This window comes from Trichoplusia ni, chromosome 12, assembly GCF_003590095.1.
Source record: "Trichoplusia ni isolate ovarian cell line Hi5 chromosome 12, tn1, whole genome shotgun sequence".
Classification (NCBI taxonomy): Eukaryota; Metazoa; Arthropoda; class Insecta; order Lepidoptera; family Noctuidae; genus Trichoplusia; species Trichoplusia ni.
This window is the reverse complement of record NC_039489.1, coordinates 276803-301955: the sequence shown is the minus strand read 5'-3', so window position 1 is coordinate 301955 and position 25153 is coordinate 276803. Positions and strand designations below refer to the sequence as shown.

At 34.5% G+C, this 25153-nt stretch overlaps 1 protein-coding gene across 4 annotated transcripts in view; it reads right to left on the bottom strand.

Moving 5' to 3' along the window:
- Positions 1 to 372: 372 nt before the first annotated feature.
- The window catches only part of LOC113499593 (fibroblast growth factor 22), a 202654-nt gene continuing 177873 nt past the window's right edge, over positions 373 to 25153 (bottom strand). For 3 of the 4 annotated variants that reach the window (XM_026880105.1, XM_026880106.1, XM_026880104.1), the window contains exons 4-5: positions 23803 to 23906; positions 373 to 4094 (exon numbers count right to left, since the gene is read on the bottom strand). In XM_026880105.1, coding sequence (XP_026735906.1) covers positions 3594 to 4094; positions 23803 to 23906 — 605 coding nt within the window. In that variant the 3' untranslated portion in view covers positions 373 to 3593. The remainder of the gene's footprint in view (positions 4095 to 23802; positions 23907 to 25153) is intronic. The other variant, XM_026880107.1, reaches the window with a different exon arrangement.

The window sequence follows — 25153 nt, the reverse complement described above, 5'->3', positions numbered from 1 at the left end:
AAAACCGCGATATCTCACGAATGGTGAGTCGTAAGAGAAAAAGTGACTGAACCATTTTTGTAGAGAATTGTATGATCTACAACTTTTGTCTGTATTATTTTACGATAAAACTTACCGTTTTGGAGAAAAATGAAAAAAACCTTAATTTTGCATGTTTGACCTTGAATATTTTTTTTTGCAGAAGTGGGATCGAAGGGGACTTTTGATATTTTCTTTATAATGATGTATTTAACGTCTCTGCCAATTTTCAGCTCTATGCGAATTTTGGCTAAGTTATGACTTTTTTTTGTTTATTTTGACTGGACTATAATGAGTAAGTAGATAAATTTTTGTCGTTGTTACAAACGGTAGGCGATAAAGAAAACTCACATATTATAGAATCATTTTTATTTATTTGTCGGTATAAGAGACTGTAGAAAGTTATTGTCTAAAAGTTTCGCTCAATCTTTCTTTTTGTAGTACTAATTAGGTAAAGTAGGTAATTCAATTTAACTACTACTTTAGAAAAAACATCTAAAGATATTATTTATTCAAAAACGTTTAAAATATTCAGAACTTTTTTATAATTGTACATGTATAAATGCACTAAGCAAACTCGAACATTTAAAAGTATGTAATTATTGTAAAAAAGGTATCGAAATTAATTAAGTAAGTAATACTGTTTGACTCCTCTTGACATTCTTATATATAATTTTAGAAACAAGGGTATACACCAGTGTGAAAAAGAAATCAAAGATAATTTTAATATTTTTATATACAATAATTTTATTATTGTCCATTGTCCATGAATGGCTTATATCCTTATTTCTTAACAATATTGACATATATGTACTTGAGTATAGTAACTGTGGAAAATTAACATGTTTATTGAATCGGTAGGCTAACCCAGAGGGCAGTTTATTATGGCACATGGCAACACACGTATTTTACACCATCAGCGGCACATTGTTATGCAAACTCACGGCTTCCCGCATAATAGCAGATTAATAAATTACATTTATTTATATTTTATTACATAAGGCTGAATGTGGCTCTTACTTGGCACTATTAAAAAGCTGTCAATGGTTGTTTAATTTACGCGGCAAATTGAGTTTGACAACATGGCGCCTAACATAGCTTGTAACATTGCCTGCATTGTAACATTACGTATAGGAGAATAATAAAACCAATTTGCATCTGCTGGAGTTTCTTACAATCTCTATTCATTATAAAAACTACAAAAACTAGATACTGCAACGGAGAACCATTTTTACAATACCGAAATACTGCTTCTACACTAACATAAAGATCGATTGGTATTCATTTACAATAACGAGTCAAGTATAACGAATCCGAGAATCGAATAATTTATTGACTTATACGAAAACGACAAGGAACTCGGTACGATCGTAATTATTTTATTAATAAAATGTTTATATGATGAGTAAATGCTTCGGCTTGTACACATTCCCTGTCGCTTTCATGTGATACCTAAAATATTATACATACATATAAATAATTCAAAATATCATACGTATACCATACGTAGGTACATTCATAAAGCTTGCTGCATATATTCACAAAAAAACTCTCGGTACACTTAGTCAGCGAACATCACTAATTATGTTGCTTTCAATCGTAGAGATGTTACTTAGCATGAAACACGTTTAGTCGATTTAATAGTGGTGTGGATTGCAAGAGAAAATTTCAATGGGCGCAGATTGTAAACTAAAACTGAAAGTGGGACGCTCGTTATGCATATTCATGAATGAGTCGCTCCTTAAACATTCCCTACGGAAAGCGAGCTATAAAGAATGTTCGCCGACTACAGCTCAAGATACTCTGCTACAAAATCTACGCACATAATCAGAATGCGAGGGACATCACTAAAGAGAATGTAATCGTGTAAAATCCATTCAATCACAATATTTGCAAATGCATCCATTACACACTATACAAAACTGCATACAGAGCACATATTGTCACCGAACGGACTTAAAATATAATACAATTAATATTGGCTCACTAAAAGTACAAGCGTATGATCCTACACATCTACATTCGGTTGGAACTAAGGGGGACGAGAGAATAAAAAACATCAACTAAAACGTTAACAAAATACGACTTTCTCTATGGAAAATAAATAAATTTACAAATTAGATACACGTTTTAGAACTACTTACTAATAGTCACTTCATCGTCGTTAATGTTTATCACTACATTTTTGGACGAGTCGGTGCGAGCGGGCTTGTACTGGTCGGCTGTTGCGCAATTATAATTTTTATAGGTTTTTCCATTGGTTCCAGTTTGGACTGGTTTGGTCCACACCGCGGGGTATGTGGGCCTGGTGTTGGCTGCCAGCGCGCGTGTTGGACCATGGGAACACGACCGCATGAGCTGCGCATGCGTCAGTGCACGGCCGCTCGCGTCCGACGCTCGAATATAACTTAGAATAGATTTCAGAAGCATGCCGTCCGCCGCACTACGTTATCCTATCATAGTCTAGGCCGAAACCAACATAAACTACATTACTCAGTCCAATTTTCAGTCAATTTCTTATGAAATTACACCTCAACACACGTATCTAAGTACAAAAACGTTTCGGAATTTCTTCTCTTCGTGTTACTGAAGCATTCGGATGCAAATTATTATGGCAGCCGGCGATGTTTAATTTTAGATGATAAAATACTTAAAAGACGCATTTACGACCTTTGCATAAAAGGAATAGAATGTTAATTTCTCAATTTGAATACGCTTTTAGAGAACTTTGTATATGTGGATAATTAGAAGCATTCGAGCTATGTGTGCCATGTTGTGTCTGTTACGCAGGCGAATGGGCCACGATCAAATCCATTAACGAATAACTTAAACTTAATTAGGGAAACATATCGGACGAATGCCACTAATGGGATTTTAAAGATACAACAATTATTAAATTATTAGAAATTAACTTTTATGATGTGGACGTGAGTGAAGCAGGTTCGTTTGAGAGAGTGATTCCGAAACGGTAAGTATTTAGGCTAAATTTTAATTGACAGGAATCTTTTGCCATCCCTAACACAGTTCCACCTTACCAAACGATAATCTCGACGATTCAAAACAATCGGTGTTTAGTCGTTATCGAATATACGTTAATTTAACATCTACGTTAATTTCATGATAAGTAAACAGTAACTTACAACTGGTATCTTGCCGATAAACCTACGTTTTAAAGCGAACTAGGAATATAAATTGAGATAGATAATTTCAGTAGCTTTGGTAGAGTAATATCATTTGTTATATTGTTAAAATGTATCGACTTCAACGGCAACACTGCCTAACTCATCAGTGAGTATTATGTTTCGTACGTACTACTAGTAAAGGAAAGAACGAAGTTAAATATCGTCAAACATTCGTTATGAACGCGTCACTATATTCAACTTTCTCGATAGTTAAATTGGAGCGCCATTCGTAAGAGAGCAATGCTACTTTGTCGTAAATATTTGACGCGCCGTTCCGCGTATCGTCGGGAACGGCACTAAATAGGAATGATACAGAGATTCAAGCACGTGTAAGTGTGGAACGGTGCTAGTGTGCGAGCGCGACGGCTGCCCCGACCGCGACCAGCGCCCGACTCACGCGCGACCGACCGCCTCCTGCGCGGTCGCCGACCGAAAAAACTCCACGTCCGTCGTGGACATGGTCGACATCGTGGACTCGTCCCATGTCACCTCGGTCGTGGTCGTCGTCCCGTTCTCATGTTTTCTTCTCGTCTTCGGATGCCGCTGCTTCTTCTTGGGATTGTTAGCCTTCTTGTGCTTCCGCTTATGCCTGAGGTTGGCTTTCTGCAGGCGCACGTGGCAGTTGCGATGCCGCGGCGGCGGGCGCTTGAGCTTGCCGCGGTGGCGGCGCGGCGGGCAGTGCGTCTGCCGGGGCCCATCCCAGCGCCGCGTCAGCGTGAGCGCGTACGGCGACAGGTTGCCGAGCGGCCGGCTCACCGGGATCTGCGTCCGCCGCGCCCTGCCCCTGTTGTCCAGCGCCAAGAAGGTTTTCTTCCCGTTGCGTAACCGCGAGTAAGTGTTGTAGTTGTTCTCCTCTATATGTTCCTCGAACACGCAGTCGTCCGAGAGATCCTTCTGAAACAATGAAAAATTATGCGATTACTTGTCAAAATTAAGTCGTATTTATGGGAACGGTTATTTCGAGATCGGGGTCGGCGTCGTTACTTTAACCGCTGCATCGAATGCGACTAATTTAACTAGCATTGTGTAGAGCTTTAAGAATCCGTGGCCATAGTCCACAATTATACTATCAGAACACAATTTATCACTCTATAAATCCGCTATAAACTCCCTTTTACGTGCATCGCCGGCCGCGTACATGGAATCGGTTTGACAATTCCAACAAATTGGGGCTTTCCTTTTGGGATGACCGTATTACCCCCCGGTCTGTGCCGTTATTGCCGCGGCGCGGTGGCTGGGTGCACGAACCAATACAAATTGGTTGTTCCAAACATAAATATGTATAAGTGAATCGCTCTGGGGTTTAGTAATGCCTCTTAAATTGTCCCAAGACACATAATATCGGGTGCATTAAATTCAATCTGCGATAGTTTGCGGGTGCTGGTGGGTTAAAGTTATTACTCTATAGATTTATGATGGGAGCAATTTGTCGTATCGGAAGTTCTTTAGTAACCGCCTTTCACGTACCGATCGCGTTCACTTGTATTTATTAAGTGGTTGGATATAAAGCTGTCTAGTTTAGATACTGTGTCGGTTAATGGGTGAATGTTTTGGGAAGATTTTCTATTTTAGGAACAATTCCATTTGGTTCTCATTTAAACATGAGATAACTGTCGCTGACTGCTGACATGCGGAGAAGCAGTCCTTCCCTTATCCGATGAGCAAGGCACAGTTAGGTTTAATCACAAAGTTGATCATAGTTAATTGAACATAGGACAGGTATTCATGAATATGCGTATTCAATTCAACACGAGGTGTTCTCGTAATATAAATCAATTTTCATGAACTTTCTATGCCTTAGAAACTTCTTGTTTCCTGGCTGACTAGATTTGATAAGTGTTTAGCGTCGTATGCAAAGTAAGGCTTGGCTTTTGACAGATCAAGAATAATGGAATGTCAACAATATTAGCCTATTATGACCTTTAATTGCGGAATCGAGTACGGATTTGATCATCTACAAATAAGAGTTGAGTTATGCTGACACATCGTCACCCACCGGTTTTATGACCGTTGCTTAACTTCCATTTTTATTTTTATGGCAACTACTTGTTATGTCAGCAGAAATATATAATCTGTGAATATTTTAAAGCTATCTTAGGTTTAAAGCAGCGCCTTAGTTTTAAATTTCTTTACTGTTTGGATTCGAAACACCAAAAAAAAAATCATTTGATAAGCTTATACAGATTTTGCCACATCTAATTATATGAAATTTAAGTCGATAAAAATACATTCTTTAAACCTTATTCTTCTACATGCAAAGCCCACATTCATCCGTTTGTTGTAAGGTAAAGTACCCGTATTTAGGCTGGATACTATGAGTAACGAAAATAAAATTCATGTAAACATATTCTAAATAGCTTTACCGACAGTAACGCCTTGTTACTGCTTTTATAACAACACATTTAAAATCCCTACCTACTTACCAAAAGACTAATGTTCACATTAAATTTTACAACCCCACACGACAATTACAAACGCTTTGGTATAGAAAGCGGTAGTTGTATGAGTAATAAGGGGGTGTTCTTGTACTAAATACGCAATGGAATGCAATTTGTTTTGTAAAGTCGCTATTAAATTATCGTTAACGTTACCACCCATGGTGCTTGGTTGCGGTGTTGTCAACTGGCAAAATTGTCTAATAGAGTGAATTATTGTAATGATTGGTTAATACAACTAATTTGTTAATCATTACGAGTTTAAGTGCTGAATACAGGTAATTTTGACAAATCGGTCCCATTGTTAGGCTTCCAAAACGAATGCCTACAGTTTATTTCAGGATTGGAAGATTGGTAATTAATTTTTATATTTGATTTCAGGTTTTTTGGTTAAATTTTACGTTGAAAAACAGTTAGATTCAATTTCACAAAGTCTTGTGCCTATTTAATATTACGTAATTACATAATGAATCCAACCTTTAGATTCAAGCAAAAGACAGAATCGAAACACATAACTTTCTAAATACGTGAAACACTCCACCTATTTACAAAATAGGAATTCTCAGGCTATCGGCATGAAACCATAAAGTTGGCAGCACTATACAACGTAACCCCATGATACTGTAAAGGCAGGCGCACAGTTGAATCAGCGGAAGACCTTTGACACTCGAAAACGGACTTAAAACTACAACTTACTATTTGAAATGCGAAAGTAAAGTGCGTTTTAATTGACAAACATTTGTGAACTTTTCAAGCATCTTCAAAAAGGGTTTAGTTCTCAATGCGACTGTATTTTTTTGGTTATAATAGGGACACTAGAAGTGTTTCTTGTAACTTCCAGAGCCACTCACTGAAATGTTCTAGTTTGTTACCGTATTCACAAACCGAACGCCATCACGCCTCGCACAAACGCAGTTGATGTGTTGTGAGGTTCGATATTCTAGCAAAAACAACGAAACGTAACCGAACGTCAGCCGAACTTGAGCCCAAACATTCGCATGAACCACTGGAAATAAATACACAAGCGTGTCCGTACCATTAAAAACTTTTAGAATATTTCAAAAGATGGCGTTCTCTCCGCCATGTTTGCGCCCTAAAGGTCAATATTTACCCTCAAGCTTCACTAAACCATATTAATATACCAGAGAACCGTATGCATTTACTGTTAATATAAAACGACATATAATTGCGTGTAAAATGCCCCGGGTATAATTACGAGCTTTAGAAATTATTAGCGTCCAGTCCAAACGGACATAATTCCTTGTGGAGCGTTCACTATAATGGTAAACAGTTATTGTTTGATTATAATAATGTTATTTATTAAATGGTTTATTGTGTTCCGTAAGATATAAGCTTCTATGTTTATTCGTATACCTACTAAAATGAGAGGAATTCATTTTATTTGTTTGAATAAATATATTTGCAAACAATTTGTTCAACTTATTAAATGATGTAACGGTTTACTCACGCGTATTTATCGGGGTAGTCCGACTAGTTTCGGACCCAACCGGAGTCCTTAATCATGAGCAGACGCGGCGGGATCGCGAGTCAGTCTCACGATAGTTATTATAAACATTTGTTCAACTTACTGACAGTTCATAATTGGGGTTAAAATTACTTAGTTTTATTTTTTTGTTATCTAGCCCACTGTGTCCAAAGTTGGGCAAATGCCTCCACGAAATCCTTCCACGGTCCTCAGTCTGTCCTGGGCTAACCAGCAGACGCGGTAAGAGTTAAGGTATCTATACATTTATGAAAAATGATTAAGTAATTGTTTGATTAAATGCAGGCGTTTTGAAAAAGCCTGTAAAAACAAAACACATGAAGTCAATAGGACAACTAATTAAATAATAACTACGTATTAAATTACTTTTAAACTGACATTTATATTTCGAACACGGGAAGTAAAGAGATCCTTTAAGTAAAAAACCGTATTTATTTCCCATCCCTATCGACAACAGATAATATTAACCGTTACTAATAGTTTAATTAAGCAGGTGGCGCACGTTATTATCAATTAAATCGCTTAAATCTGGCAACCTCATAATATGCCTTATCTTATCACGGGACCCTCAATAGCAGGATTCGTTTAAGGAATTGGTTCATAGGGCAAATGGTGTGAGAAGTGGGCACAGATAAGGGAATAGAGATTGATCGTTAACTATTCCGTTATCGATAGATTTTCGAGATAATAACAATTAAATAAATAGACTTCTTAAGTTTGTTTAATCGTTTGTCGTTAAATTTACAAAGGTATTTCACGGGGATAGTGAAAGTAAGTTTTTTTGTTCATGGGTTCCGTATCAATTGAGTAAAATTGAACCTTTAATTGAGGCTTCGGTGTCTGTTTGTCTATTACCAGGCTGTAGTTCATGAACTGTGCTAGCTAGACAGTTGTCATTTTTACAGATTCTGTATTTTTTTTGTGGCTCCGACAAATTTCATAAGCTTAGTAAGATTATGAAAGATAATTTGATTCTAAATGTCCGGAACCCTCAGCTTCGAGAATCCTATTCGTATTTGGCCGTTTTTTTCGTTTGTATGGAAGGTTATTGAGTAATGTGTTTTGCTATTTACATTAAAGGTCTTGAATTCACAAAAATACACAATAAGCAGGCAGTAAATACGTCGCACTTAGTGTACACAGTTTTGTCATAAAACTCCAACGTCATGGCATGATATCTTTACTTGCTGTCAGTTTATGAAAAGATTTGTAAGTTATTCAATCTGACTGAATAAAGGTAAGTTCCTTACCGCAAGTTTATGTGAAGGCATGCATAATACATGCATGCACGCATGCAATTTAATATTTCAAACTTAACTTACGCGCTTTCAAACAAGACTAACAAGATTATTCTAATTCAATGATTCCCCGCAACATGTAAATATCGATACTCATAATATTTACATACATTTTCTAATCGATAAATCGTGCCAACCTCGAGGGTCAAACATTTTACGATCGTGAATTTATCGATACCGATGATCGACTATCGATAGTGAGCAGGCGACACGACACTAGCAGAGATAGGGTTATCGCGTACGATCTTTATGGAGTAAAAACAATCGCCAAAGACGATTCGTCGATCCTTGTTCCTTGTAAAGGATATAATATGACGAAATTAAATTTTACTGGCCTTATTGACATGTCCCTTCGTATGTCACTTACAAACTCATAAAATAAAACATACCTATGGATTTTACCTTTTTTTACTGTAACTGACCACTAGACACCCACTATATGGGTTATTAGGTTGTTGGAAGCATTGTAAAGATACTGCTTTTATTTCTGTGACGGTATATTTAAAAAAGGACTGCCCACGAACTAAATTTATTATCCTTAGTACATCCTTGAATTTTGAAAGAAGAATCCGACTTTCATCCAAAATGGCGTCACTGCTAGGGCAATTTTGCCACCCACAAACTGTCATTAGGGCTGTATTCTCTATAAAAAGCTTGTCCCCAAGGTAGGAAACACTGAAATCGGATAACAGTAAAATGCAATGTAAATGCTAAATTAGAAAGCTCTGAATCCTAATTTACGCGTCTCTAGAGTTATTTATTCCGCAATAAATATGTCAATTACAGTAGTCTAGTCGGGACAGATTTATACAGAGTTGTCCGTCGCGTTTTAAAATGAAGTCTTTTCTGTTTGAGAAGTTTTTAATGACATAAAAGGTATTTCAGCTTGTGTTCTGAGTTTACAGAGATCGTTTTCAGTTACAGTTTGTGCGTAAGTTCAAATTGTTTAATGACTTTATTAATTTTGTAGGTTGAAGTAGGTAATAATGTTAATGACCTTCTTTTGACACAAGACTTAAATTTGATTAAAAAGGACTTAATCAAAAACTTCGAAAATGTGTGCTCGAAGTAATTTAATTTCATTTGTTTGACCAATCCTATAAAAAATACAAAATTAAAGAGGATTTTACTTTACTTCCTATTTTTGTTGTTGAGCTAAAGCAAACTCATGGATATCCGGTTATAAGGTTATTGTTATAACGACAACTAAAAGCTCTACAAGGTTGATTTGTGTTAACTTAAGATAAGTTAACACAAATCAACCACCAACTAATTATAATAAATTGAACTAAAATTGCTTACAACCCACCCTGGCCGACGGCCTAATGACGTCATATGTCATTAGTGTTATCAATTAATCGTAGCATCGAATGAACAAGTTATGTGCGACAGGAACATTGCAGATATATGCTAGGTGACCCAGTTCCATGAGACTTGTGCTAGCATATGCGACATTGAACTCGAGATGTAGTGAACCATGTGTATGAATATGATCATGTCACTAAGTCAATGTTTATGGTTTACCTTTAATGTAGCATAGTTTACTGTTTTTATGTATGTTCATTTTATTTTTTATACTTCGATACACAATTTTCTGCCTTTTTTCGTACAGTAGAGTATATTTTTCGTCATATTATAGTATATCAGGTCGTTAAGAAGTGACGTGTTAATTCCTTCGACAGTGAAGAAAGAAAATCAGAATCTCATCTCTATGATATTCTTGATTACCAGACCTTTTTAAAATCACGTTCAATCAGTTTATAGTGAACGAATGCCTATCAATTTCGTTCACTATAAACTGAAAGAATTAAATATCCCTTAAATTGAAAAGAATAAATCGCTTTCAAATTTAATTCAAAACAGTTTCATAATATATCAATACTCTCACATCGTAAACCCTGCAGAGCGACCTGCTTCCTTTTCACTAACTAATCGATAAACTAGCCGAGTTCAAAGAGGTTGACAAGAAGAAACTTAATGTCACTACTTTGTATCAAGATAAATATCGGCACTCATAGCTCTTGCGATGCAAATACAATAATCGAATGTCAGTCACATTGAATGTGTAGATTGTGCAGCATTCGATACATTCGCGGCTTCGAGATAGCCTCTATTGAATGCAACAGTTGAATTTACCGATACTTGTACGGGAAGAGACGTGTTTAGAATCTCTATCGATAATTCACAGCTAAAGAACAGATATTAAAAACTAAACATAACAAGTAAGTATTCAAAAAGTATCGATTAAAAAGCTTGGCTGTATAGCTTAATATCTAAGTCATAAAAAAAAAACAATGGCCCGCCCCAAAACCGTAACACGTCGTAGAGTTGCCAACACAAATCGTTAGCGATTCCGAGAAATCGATAACGCGATCAATAACAAGACGGATGCGGTCAGAAAACATCACTTCCAAGTATTTTGATGGGATTCCGTCAACCTTCCCGAAAACCGAGAGTTTTTCAACGTTACTCGATTATTTGTGAGCAGTCTGCTGTCTCTAGCCTGTCGTCTGTGAATCTAGTGTTAATTTATGCGATCGCGGCACCTCTAATAGAATTTAATGACGTGTCTCCTAATGGTCCGTCTCAAGTTTTTTTACATTTCATTCATAATTTTTGGAATAGGCGATCGTAGACCACCGCCGTCTGAATTAATCGCTTCATTCTTTCTGTTTATAATTCCTAATCTGTGGAATGGCCTAGCATAAAATGGACCTGATTTAATCTTACTGGGATTTGGAATAACAATCATGTCTTGCAAAAAGTGGCCAGGTTTTTGTGAAGTTTTTAGACACGTTTAAAAATGTTTCTATAATTGGCTTTATTTATTGGCTACAGAATGAGTGGCACTAATGGGAAATAATAGGAATAGTTATGCTAATTTTTATTTAATTTGATATCAATATGTAAAAGTATTAATAGAAACAAATGGATTAGGTAAAGAAAAGATACTTAATAAGAAAGACAGGAAACATTCGTCACTAATTTGAATTAAATAACTTACCTAATCCAAACTTAATGTCAAAAATAACCTCAAAAATTACAGCACAAATAAGGATCTTGAAATAAGTTTTTAATATAAATTTATTTTACTGACATTTGCAGAGTTCCTTAATTGAACAAATTAAGAATTATAATAGCGTTTTGTTAACATATTAATTATGGCTAGTCTTATTTAATGATAGGTTCTGTTTAAACAAATGCCTTTTTGCCTCTCGTCTGGCCTTTGAATAATTCATAGTCTAGAGTTGTTGGCGAAATGTCGGATTGATGTAATCTTATTTTTAATTTGCTTTTATATATGTGAGAACCTTGTTAAGATTGTTTTGGATATTTTTTACTAGTTATTTTATGGTTTTTCGTTATTAATTTTTAGGTCTAGATTCCATAGTGTTACTTAATATAAGCAACCAGCTTTTCCCGTAGCTAGGTCATTGTACAATAACGGTTGTCATGGAAAAATGGAACCAGAAACTGTCTTATAATTTAAGCTATATCTACCATTAGCGAATTTTATAAAAGTGTTATTTTTTGTTTTAAAATGACTTATAGGTATATTATGTTTTATTAAACAATACTAATTAAACTATTGTAAAGAAGAAAGTAACGACTTGCAGTCATCAGGTAATACGTATAAATTTCAAGCAAAAACCGTAACTTGTAAATGTAATTAATCAAAAATTACGATTTTTTCTTACTACTTTATTACTTTCTATTCCCAACAAAATCTAAGATACCAATCTATGAAATATTTTTAAGACAATATTAATAGACAAGCGAACTATATTACTAATATTAATGGTCGTTAAAAAGATCGTAAAAATGAAATCGACCATAGCTCACGACTTTACACCAATATCAATTCATTTACTTACTAATAATAAGACATTTCGGATTTATCGGTTCTCAGTGAAGATATAACGATCACTTTATTTGCTTTATCGCGTATATTATATTTCTAGGTTAAGACTTATTTTTTGTAACGAAAATGTTTTATTTTCTATCATTTATTCCCACTTTTACAATTGAATTATTAATAAACAGTTGTAACAGATGTTTTGAGTGTGTGTTAAGACGGTAACACACACTCAAATCTCTCTCATAATCATTGTTGTTTTCGACGTAGTCTTAAAAAAAGAGGCTACAACAGTTTCCGTTAGTACTAATAAAAATACGCCTGGGATAAATTAAGTTTAAAAGTTTTATTTTCCAAAGTAGTTTTCCGTCGAAGCAGAAGAATTTTTCGAACTGGAATATTCCATACATACAGACTAGGAAACCACAATGGAATTCGTACACCTGTTGTTCAGACTTTATACATAAAATTTAACATTTTTAGAGGGATTTTAAAAACATCTGTTCCTATAATGTATTTCGAACAACGATTCTATACTAAACTTCTTGAAACATGATGGAAAAGCAGAAAGCTATACCTACAATTCAACATTCTTATTTTTACATTTATAACTGGCATAAAACAACTCAGCAATAGAATCGAAGAATAGAACAGATTTTAAAATTTAAAACTGAACATCAAAGGCAAGTTTGAATAGAGAACACTTAGCCAAACGGTTTATATTGATTGTGTTCACATTAAAACAAAGGATATAAAAAAGAAATAAAAGGGAATGAAGAGATAAAATGTTTACGATCCGTTACTTCATTGTCGTCACTAACGCTTCGGTTTATGGGGATTTAAGAACTCCCATATTTGGTTGCTAGGTGGGAACAGGAATAAAGATGGGAATGGCCCTTGTATTATTTTTGAGATGATATTTTTTATTTTTATTTTAATACATCTCCGATTTATCGTAGACCCTTTCGGTCAGGGTAACAGTAGAAGATAAAAGGAAATTTCATTTCTTTTAAAACAATTTTCAAAATAAAAATATGTAATCGTGATGAGTGATCTATTTTTAAATCCCTGGTTAAAAAGAAAAGTTTAAAGAATGATTCGTAAAATCAGCTCATCTTATCGCTAGGATTTGAAATGTAGCCCAAGTAAACACTTTTTAAGATATTTGTTCAGTATTGTGTTTGCAAATAACGTGAAGAACAACTAAGAGGTTTGAAAACATTTATTTCACACCTGTTGAGTTTTTATGGCGACAAAAAATACAGCGCATACACGCATATTCGAGAAAACAGTGTACTTCAGTTTTTTGTTCTACGGATAACAGTTTTAACATAGTTTTTTTTTCGAAAGAGATTTTAAGCAAGAAGTCTCCATTCAACCCCTGTCTATTCATCACGGATTAACAATTATCCGAGCCGTTCCAAATAATTTCTAATCAAGCAGCTCCACGGTACTCAACACGAAACACTAATTCGATACTCCAAAGTCGATATCATTATTAATCATTATTAAATTTATATCGAATTATAATCTCCCAATCTAGTGGGCTCGTAAACCGCCCCTAGTCCTTTCGGAAATTCCATCGCTAATAAAAAAGCAGTAAAATATGTGATTGTCGATATGTCTACACAGATTTTTAGTGGTTTTATTTAAAACAAGCTATTTCTTAATTCTTTACGAGCGTGGCGAGTCGTCGTGTGATCTAGTTTACTTGCCGCCATGTTGCTCGACTATTTAAAGTCTCGTTCAAATAAGGAACTGAATTAAATGGTGAGAGATGTACCTATTATGTGTATCCGAACGTTGTAACATTTAAAAAGTGAATTATTGTACTTAAATGGCCAGTTAACGCGAGCATTTTCGCTTGTTAAATTTATCACTGGCGGAATCTATTGTTCGACCATTAGGTTTATTCATCGAATTAAACATTAATTGCGTCTCTTATTTTATACCTGCACATAAAATGTTAACGATATGTAATTATTATAATATGGCCTTAAAAATAGAGTTATTTATGACGATAAAGAGATAAATTTCCTTTGATTCACTGCAATCAAAAAACTAGCTGTTGGAATCTTAGCGCTTAGACAGTTTTAAAACAACCCAGTCGCATCAAAATGTCGATACAAACTACCCCATAAATTAAAGCATCCCTTAAGAAAAACTAAATTCCTACAGACAAGAATCAAAGGGCTATAAATATGGCGTCATATTAAAACATAAAATAGGGTAAACAATCGTAAATAAAAATTACAACGAAAACACACAATGGGGTCGTTAATCCAAGGATAAATTATGTCTATTTTGTGGTCCGTTTTACACTTTTTTATGTTGTCCTTGTATTTTTTGTGATGGCAACACGAGCGGCGCCTGTGGCGCGGCGAAACCCTTTAGTCCGAATTTAAAATCGAACAATTCTTTTTTTTCCGTTTTTATAAGGCGTTGGTATCTACTAAGCAGGTTATTAATACTCTTCTAGTCATTATCTGGGAACGCTTTATTTCGTCAAGCGGTGTCTATTGTCCGTTTGTCTATGGTTCCTGTAATGGAGCCATAAATTCTGAGCTTACTGTCCTGGGGCCCTTGAAGCCTTTCTAACTTAAATGACGTTTTGTTTCCAAAAGTGTTAAATTGTCTTTTCATCGTTTGTTTGCTTTATTGCCTTTGATATTAAGTCCTAAAATCCGCGTTGTTTATATTGACATGGTGGTTTATAAATTTGGTTACGTGTGTGTATAAGTCAAATTAAGTCTTATGTTAAAGTAAATGAATAATTAATATGTTTGCCTAATTGAAACCGGAGTAGTACAAAATTATAATATAATTAAAATAAATACAGTAAGTGACCGTACAAGGCTGTACATTTTCTTACGACAGGTTGTAAATTAAAAAGTTACGAAATTGACGTCTAGTGATGAGCTTATTACGTGTTTCCGGTTGTAAGTTCACCGTACGTTACGGGAATATTAATATGCAGGTGTTTAATATAAATTCTAAAAACCCATGGTGGTTTGCCATAATTAACAAAATATATGAGATAGATGACATACGTTAAAATGACAGTTTTGCAGCTGGAATGGTATATATAATTAAAAACTGTGATTGCTAATGTATTAATAATATGGGCAGATTTTTAGTTTATTACATTTTTTACATTAATTAATGATTGATAATTAAGCTAATGGGTAGCAAATGAGATCAATATAAAACAGTATACATTTACTCCTATAAAAACTTGAAATTATCCATAACTTAATCCGATAACGGCCCTCACAATTCAAACTACACAACATAACACAAGTCCAACATGCAAACTCATAATTAAAATTAACCAACGACACATTACGTCAAAATAAACGTCAAATACAAATGTTACGCAATACCTGTGATCGTAAACTGTCATTATGACAGCTATGGAACGTCATAATCCATTCAAATGAATCAAAGAGCAAGGAGGAAGTTGAAACGAGTTTGTATACTTTGTACGCTTACGCTCTGGCGGGAAATATTCTCACGGCTGCCGTAATTGGATTAAATGTTAAGCTTTAGATAATGTAATGTATTCAGTCGCGAAAATCATCATCATTCGTTTTAGCCTGTAGAGAATCCCGAAATTGTAATTCGAAAGATGAGGTATTTTGAGGATGTATTTATTGACGGAATATTGAATCATTAAATAATGTTAAGTTATTAACTATTCTATGTTTTTTTTTATAACACTCCATTTTAAAATAATAACCCGACATTTAATTTGTCGTAAATGTAAGAGTCGTAATTAGTACTTTAAAATAGATATAAAGGCAGTTGGATAATTTCACTGTACAATATTTTAACATATAATTATTGCAGTTTTTCGTACGTATTCTCCATATCCTTTTAGGATTCTGACCTTAAATTGAAGTTATGATATAACATTTGTAGGGAAGAGACGCCGTTCAACGCGTGAATTGCGTTGTGAAGATTCGAATACTACAATAATATCACTTTAAAACTTAGTTGTCGACTTCTAAACATCTACAGAAGGTATTTCCCATAGAAATACTCAAATAAATCCCACATTCCCCACCCTGATTTAAATTCAAACAGATTCTTTCCACAATCCTTAAGTCGACTAGAAAGTTACCTTAACGAGAGCCACAGATATCAATGATGGATGTTCAGTTCCCGCGTTTATCGTTTGTTTTAATAGCTATCAAAATATTCTATTGCTTTCCAATTAGTTTGGTTTCGGTAGCGTGAAAGCTGGGATGTTGATATATTATCTTGAACTGTCATACGTTTTTGGTTGCAACGGGACCTGTTATCGCGTGCTTTGGATTCTGATTAGGCTTTAATAGAAATAGCTGATATTGTTCTAGGCGTGGAGAATATTGATCTATGTGGGAATATTGTAATGGCAAGAAAAAATATGCTGAATGGGTTTAAAAAGAAGGATTAAGGGATTTATCACAGTTATTCTGAGCTTCCTCAAGAGAATCTGAAGAATTACGAAAAAAATTAGAAGCTTTTTAGAAGTCCGAATTTCAGCAACGGATGGTGGTAGGCTAACAGGGCGATGAAAATGAGTCAAAAAGGTTCTTTAAATGAAAGCTTAACCAAGGGAAAGCAAATTACGAAAACTTTCAATAATTTTAAGTATTTTATTTATTTGCATGATCATTTCTTGTAATCGGAATTATGAATACTGGATAGTTTGTATTTTCATTATGCATTTTTACCGATTACTATCAACTCATATTGTTGGTGTATTGATTGAGCTTGTGACATAAAAAGTAATTTAAACAACATAAGAATATCACAAACAAAAACGAATCCATCATTGTAACATTTAATTAATTAATTTAAATCTCTTTGCTTTGGAAAAAACAACGCTACCTAAAAACAAATAAAACACAAAATAATAAAAAGCTGTCTAATTAAAACCTATAAGACTAGTAAACATGCAGTCTCAACAAGAGGACAAAGAAAAATACCTTTTCCATTAAACAAGATGACATGGAAGTAATAAAGTCAGAATTACGTGATTGCTGCCACCTAATAACAGTAAAAATAATTAAACGCATTTAAAATGTTCCATATCCAGCGTTTTACATTATCTCTCCTTGTTACATCGTAAAGGGGCACTTTAAATTCGTAAACGTACCGTATTCTAAAGGGGAGGCTACATGGTGTATGGAAGTTAGTAGGTGATACAATGTTGAAGGTTGGTCTCAGGATGGATATATTAGAAAAGTGGACTGATATGTGATAAACCTTTGTAGTAGATTAACAACAAAGGCATACAATTGTCTTCAAATAAAACTATTTAACTTTAAATAGAAAAAATGAATTAGCAAGGTTTATTCAGCCCGAATTCTGGACGTAAAAAAGATATAACAAAAACACAGACAAATTGAGACCCTTTTTTTTTTGAAGTCGCTTGAAAATTATTGCATTATGACGACATAATTTCAATATATTGCGACACTCAATGCATTTTTACGGAGTAAAAACTGAGGCCTATGCTTTTCCTAGAAATTAAAACATTAAAGTGAACAGCTAGCGTTGAAATAGTTACTATAAGTATAATAAAAAAAAAAACAGAAAGACATAACAACTTAGGTATATTTTCCGTTTCTTTTAACTTACTACCAACAAGCTTACAGTTGTCCATGTAACCGCACCTTTAAAATACCCCACGTTCCTCACATAGTGCAAGGGAGTCAAGTTCAAAGGTAATAAAAATAACAATGTAAATTAAAAATCGCTAGAGTTAAATGAAATGTGTTTAAAGACAAATAAAACAGAAACTGTCAAGATGTCTGTTACTTAATTACGTGTGAAGTGACGCACGTTTTTATAAAATTTTGCATATAAACAGATTCGCTATATCGTTTCTAATAAATAAATTATTTTATGGCAATTCTTTTATTTTTCAACCTTAACATTCTTTTTTAAGAGTTCGTGGGCAAAACTCAAAATGGCGGAAATTGATTTTGTTTTTTACATGACTGATCATTGGTAAACGATATGTTTACCAACGTAACGATATGTTTATCTTGCAATATTCCCCTAACGATTGAATGTACTCACATCTCTAAGCGCACGAAACAATCTTTTATTCCCCACTCCATCATAGAAAAACAGAGCTATCTCACGAAAACAATTTGCCCTTTATCTAATGCACATCCCTATGACAAATCGATGCTCGCCGAGCGCGTTAATGAATCGAGAACTCGCTGATTAATGGTGTCACTGTACGTACATCCTTATCGCCCAATGTTAGTGTTGCGCCTCCTTAATGGGATCACCCGCGTTAGTCGAGTAGAAAAATGACCTATCGATTAGCCATTCGAATCCTTGTTCAATTTAAATTGGGTGCTATTAGGTTGGTACTACATTGTTAAGAAAAAGCGATTTGAATTTTTAATGTGGAGTGGCCAAGACCTTTAAAACACAGTATTTCTATTTGTATAATAATTTAGACAATAAACGTAGCGCTACAAGTAATGGTGTCATTTATATAAAATACTATCTCATATGAAGCTCCGAAAAGCTTACGCGAACTATAAAACAGCAATAAAATCTAGTTAATTTAGAATCTTCACATGTGTAACTCAGCGTTTGTTGTTGCTTCCAGAGCTAATATCATTTTTATTTTATAAATTAGATTTTAGAGCCGACGAGTTTTTTTTTTCGGTTTTAAATATAATCATGCTAATAGCTGCCAGTGTTGCTTCAGCTGTTCTCTATATATTTTGTTTCAATAGAGGCATTGAATAAATTGAGGGATTACCTACGTAATACGCTATTTTTAGCCACTGACGGTTATTTAATTAATTTTTAATTATATAAAACCTCTGACGCTTAACACTTGCTATAAGGTTTAATATTCTCGCCTCCCCGATAAGGTCGCTTTCGATTTTGGAATCGCGTTCCATTTTTCAAAGCGTTCTGTTTGTGAGTGATATCGTTTGACATGTTGTGACGTAACACTTTAGAGATGTGCCTAACTGCAATAAATTGTATTGATGACGTTTTTTTTTTATTCGGTTTTTGTGTTTATGTTTGTTAAGAGTACATACTATGGATTATGCGAGGACATTATTTTATTTATTAGTCGTTTATAAAACTCTTCTGATGGGTTAGGATTGAAGTTGTTTTTTAACTTTTGTTTTTCCGGTTTCTAACCTCATAATAAGTAGATTAAGCAAATTAATTATAAGTCAAAGCTATGTCGTGCCTGTTTAGTGTAATTATTTCAAAACTTATAGTAACAATTGTACCTAAATCCTTATAAATTTAAATAATTTCACACCCATGAACACGGATAAAAATGTAAACATGTCAGATATTAAGAGACTTGTCATCAGTCGTCCACTCGGCGACTCCCTCGGGCTAAGGGCGTGTGAGTAAACGTGACAAATTACGTTTCGCGATAAAATGCTTGTTCATATGTGCTTTATATTTAATGGTATCATTTGTTAGAAGGTGATAAGTTCGTTTCGACGTTCCTTCTTAGGGTAGCCAGTGTGAAAATGTCTTGATTTGTTTTGACATGTAAAAATGATAAATCTATCGCATTTGCTAAATCAATCTCGTTCTTCGTTTGAATAAGAAATAATTACTTTTTGTGTTGTTGAAGTTGTTTCAATATTTCAAGATCAACGTAGCCCTTGCTCCTGAAATAAGGCTGTTTTAGCTGTGATAGGGTTAGCGAACTGCATTAAAACAATTAAGCAAATGCCGCCTAAATAGTTTAGTAATAGAAGTTTGTAACTTTGTACATAGGCGCATAGTTTAAAATATATATATATATATATCATTGGTTATCGGAGACTGGACACTTTGTCTTTTTAAAGTCATTACCCCTGTAAATAGGTATTAAGTAAGTAAATATTATGGAAGGTGGAAGTCGCCATAATTACAATGACAATATTCGTTGCTAGGCAACCAACAAGTTATTCGGATAATCCCTATAACATTTGATTTAAACCGACATAATATCTATATTCGGTTTTAAAAACACAGTAAATGCGACAGACCCCAATGTCTGTATAAAACATGTTTTATCCGAAGTCAAGTTTTTAGGTTATTTTTCCAGTTTTAGTATTACTGTAGAGTTGTTAAAATAATGCAAATCCTTATAAATATAATTTAGTTTTAGAGAATATGACAGTATTTATTACCTTTTTCGTGTCATATTAAAATTTTTACTTCCAAACGCGGCTAAGCATTGCAACATGAAAGTCAAAGTTATTACTAATTAACGACCGAACCATTAAATTTTATAGCCGATCCATATTTGGGCCACAAACACGTACTTCTGCTTGATACAAATAAAAATGGCGTCAAAAACGTCATTTAGAATGACGATCGAAAATAAAGTGTCGTTTCAACAATAGATAGACACCTACAACACAAAATGCCACCCACAGACAACTCCCGACACTAAATAGATTGCTTTAAACATTTCAATTAACAATAGCCCTAGTGTCAATACAAAAAAAAAACATAAAAAACTCATTCATTTTCCAAAAGTAAAGTTAATCAATTTTCAACCTTACACTTCTAATCATAAAGACGCGTGAAAGTTCAAGTGATTACAAAGTTAAATTTGTAAGTATCGAACTGTAGGCGTCATTCATTATCCATAATATTATGACGAGAAAAATGGTTTTTTTTGTAAGGGCTCAATAAATATGTTCATGAAAGGGTTCCCGAGATATTGATCTGCATGTGATTGATTGATATCCTGCAGGTGAAAGTAATGGAACTTTGTTGTTTTACCGACTACACGATTTTAAATCGATTTGAATCGATATTTTTTATGCAGGTGCTACTCTATTATTGAGATTTGAGGTTTGACCTAGATTGTGTAATGGTAGTTTTTTAAATACCATATTCTGCTGTGTTTTAGGGTGGCGTACCAAAAGGTAATACATAACCCTATTACTTAGGGTTTGTTGTTTGTCTGTCTGTCGGTCTGATAAAAATATGTAGAGTTCGCAAAGATCATTTATAAACATTGACTGTCTATATATTCTGACCATCACAAGCACCACATATTTCCCTCATGTAAACATACATCTGTCAAAATATTTACCACAGATTAAAAAGATTTAAACTCCAAAGAAGTCAGATAGGTATTCAAATACTGGCCGGTATTTATTGCCAATAGATATAAATTCTCCGTATGTCATTAACTTCGCTATCGGCGTTAACGCCTTTAATTTCCATTTCCCATGTAAAACGAAAATAAACTAATAGAAAATAAACACAAATCACGGTGTTTTATTTAAATTTATTCCAAGTTTAATTTGTATTCCTTGACCTAAAAACGTAAACGGCTAACTAGTCAGTGAAAACAGTAATTGATAGTAGTTTAAAAGTTTGTTTCGAAGTAATTAGATAAATAAAATACGCTTACCAGACCTCCTAACACTGCTACTTGAGCTAAAACTGTCGGGGTTGCGGGACAGGGACAGCGCGCTACATTGCATAGCGTGCCATCTCTCTTCAACAATTACTTTGGTCTTACTCTAATAGACGTTACCTGGCGCCCTGTGTTTATTTTCTAAGCCGAGTTTAATTACAATTAAACAAACAAATTAATGAGCTGTCTTAGTTTTTAACGGTTTGTTTGCGTTTAGTTGCTTCTTTGGTAACGGTTGACACAGATTTTTAGAACCGATTTAAATAGTTAAACTAACAAAATATCCTACCTTATTTTTCAAGTAATAAACCCTGAAACTGGTAGATTTTTATGAGAATATCTATGAGAATGAGAATATGAGCTATCGTAAACTAAGAGATTTTAAAAACATAAAAATTCAATAAGTTCAGTTACTCTATAAGTTCCACCATGGTTGGTGACCACATTCATAGTCTCCATTAGGATATTTTTACATAAATCTATTCCCAATAGCACCTTCCAATGGGTTTATTATCAATCAGAACAAAATAAAACATCGTAACCATTTAACAGTCTATCCCACCAATCATGATCAAATAAAATCAATAAGTGAAAAATCAAGAATCAAACCCAATCAAAACATGAAATAAAGTGCTAACAAAATCAACGTCCATCTAGATCATAATATTCCTTAATTAGTTATAAACGATACGATTCCCTATAATTCTCTACATTATAAGTTAATTAATCAAATTACTCTGAGAGCCGCGTACCTATAGTACTTATTATCGCAGGTGTGGAAGTAGGACAGCGCTATACACCGCGTAGAGCGGCATCTCTTTCCCGCACAACACTTTAATACGTGGCGGTAGGCCTGATTAGTAAACCTCTTTCGATTATCCGAGCTCTGATAGAGCCATTTGTTCAATTTCCTGTAATAAAAGTAATTACGTTGAGGTCCCGATAGATGGCGTTGTATTACTTATGCTGGTAATTGCGTAGTTGCCATTAGTTTCGGTTTTAACTAGATATTAACACTTTTTCCGTTTTGTAATTTAAATGTTTCTAGATTATGAGAAGTACTATTAGTAAGAAAGAAGTAAGAAGTATTGAGATATATTTTTTGTGTTTTCTTTGACTGTATAATTAGAAGTTAAATAAAAAACTGGTGTCGCATAGATTGGATCTATATCGTTTATCACGAACATTATTTAGTTTTCTTGCAGTATTTAAACATTTTTAAGCGTCTTTAAAATTATGCTTGTTTGAAGTCAAACAGCTGCCAGCTTTAGTTCATATCCTAGTTTTACGTATCACCAATCATCAAAGAGTAAATCTGATAAATCAATATTTTTAACTTGCAACAATCCCTCAATCCCGCGATTCCCCCACAGCTGGCAACACAGCAGGCGCGTGCGTTGCGTAAGCGATGAAAGGTGAGGAGCATGCCCCGTTGATATAATGATAGTTTGTTTCCACCATCTATCAACAAAATGGTGGATATTTTGATTGGGCGTCTGGCAATACCGGCTGAGGTCGAATTTACACTGCATGTTATTTTACAAAAAAATTACATCCTTTTATCTTTCGTCGCATATGGTATTAAAATAAGCATTGTTATTCTTTATTCTTTTTTAGAATAATATTATCTTGGTTTGACGGAAGATGGGATTCTCGAACGGTACTTTGCCTAAACTTTAGGAAAAAAGAGAAAATAAGAGGATTATACAAATATTTCCTAATGTCCAATTGTGATCGTTTCAGAGATTAGTGACTTTACTATGAGCGCATTGCTGTTGCTTCTGTGTAAGTGAAACGACTCTATATTAAACATGGCCACCGGCGGCGTCTCGCTTCAAACATGGTAAGTTTGCACTGGCAGTTATAAGTGACGTTTTTTTAATAATCGGCACATAAGCCTTACGTGTTTCTCAGACATCCAAGACACATGCACAAATACGCCTAAATCCAAGTCAAGCATTTGTGGATCACATAAGCGCTTGACCTGATCGAAACTGCGACACACGCTTAGTGGGTTCGGCGTGGTGACCCCAACCACTCGGCTCCCGTGCAGTTGTTAATAACAGCTCTATTTATTGTAACAGGTATACTTACATGAGCGTATTGGAACCCGCAGGCGTCCATACAGAGGTAGAGACAGGTGGAGACCCCCTGGATCGTCAGGAGGCCGACCTTGTACGTCGCACGCTGAAGTATCGCTGTGGACAAACAGACACACAATTAGACCAACAATATCATTGGTTTCTATGTCGTTTTTGGTTCTTCAGAAAAGAATATTCACCAGAGAAATATTATATCATAAAGGTCGAGTCTGGATGAGGCTGGCACGGGACCGACGGAATTGACACAAGAAAGGGGAGGCTTATGCCCAGCAGTAAGAGGGCAAGGATGTGGATGATGATGAATGATTCAACAGAAAATAGGCTAGAAATATATCAAGCTGTCTTGGACAAGTTTAACAATGAATACTGTGATCGGGGCGAAAAAAAAAATTAGACCCAATTTTCTTAAAAGCGAGATTGACCGTTTTAAAGTTAAAAAGAATAAAGTAATACCAAATTTATAGCTTGTAATTATAACCGACCGCCCACGGAAGTTGTGTTTTAAGAATCCATTCAGCAAAGACAACAATCCATAGAGAATTAGTAAAGCAACGTTTCCCTATAATAAATTCTCTTGAACACCATGAGGAAGCAATCCGAGCCACTCACTTCTATAGAGTTCATTATGAAAGAGCATAACTGTCGTATCCTACAATATCTAGAAACAAATCGGGGCATCTTTTACGGCCGCAAATGTGAAATAGAAGTTTAAATAAAGCGAGTACCATACTCATTGAGTCGACCAAAATGGCGGACTTAATGGCGGGTATTTGCATGACAACACCATTCAGCTTTTAATGCAAGTTACAAATTCAACGCTTTTCAAATGCTCTACGTGAAGGTAGGTTTAAAAGGAAAAATTGTTTAAGGTCAACACTGATTTAACGTCGATTTAGAAAAAAGTCTACTGACGTATAATATATTACAAAAAGTAGATTTAATAAGTTTAGAAGCATTTCAGTTAAAAATTTTTTTTCATTATTTATCACAGGAATATTGTTGGTATATTATGTTTTAAAGAAACTCAGTCTATTTTTGACGTTCCTATGGTAGTCACACAGGAAACTAGTTCAACAAAGTGAGTTAAAAAAAAGAATAGAAATGTAATCATAACGAATTTTATCAGAAAACGCTTAAGATGAAAAACATTATTTTACCATGAAACCATTTCGCAAACAACCACTTTCGTTACAAATAATTTTCTATTCTTCCCTAAAATATTTCTTAAAAATTGATAAAATTCAATTTTCATTTCTTGTAAATACAAAACATTTGCTACAATAACTTCACCTTAACCCATACATCGCCAGTTAGTTTGAACGCAACAGTTTTATAGTCTATGT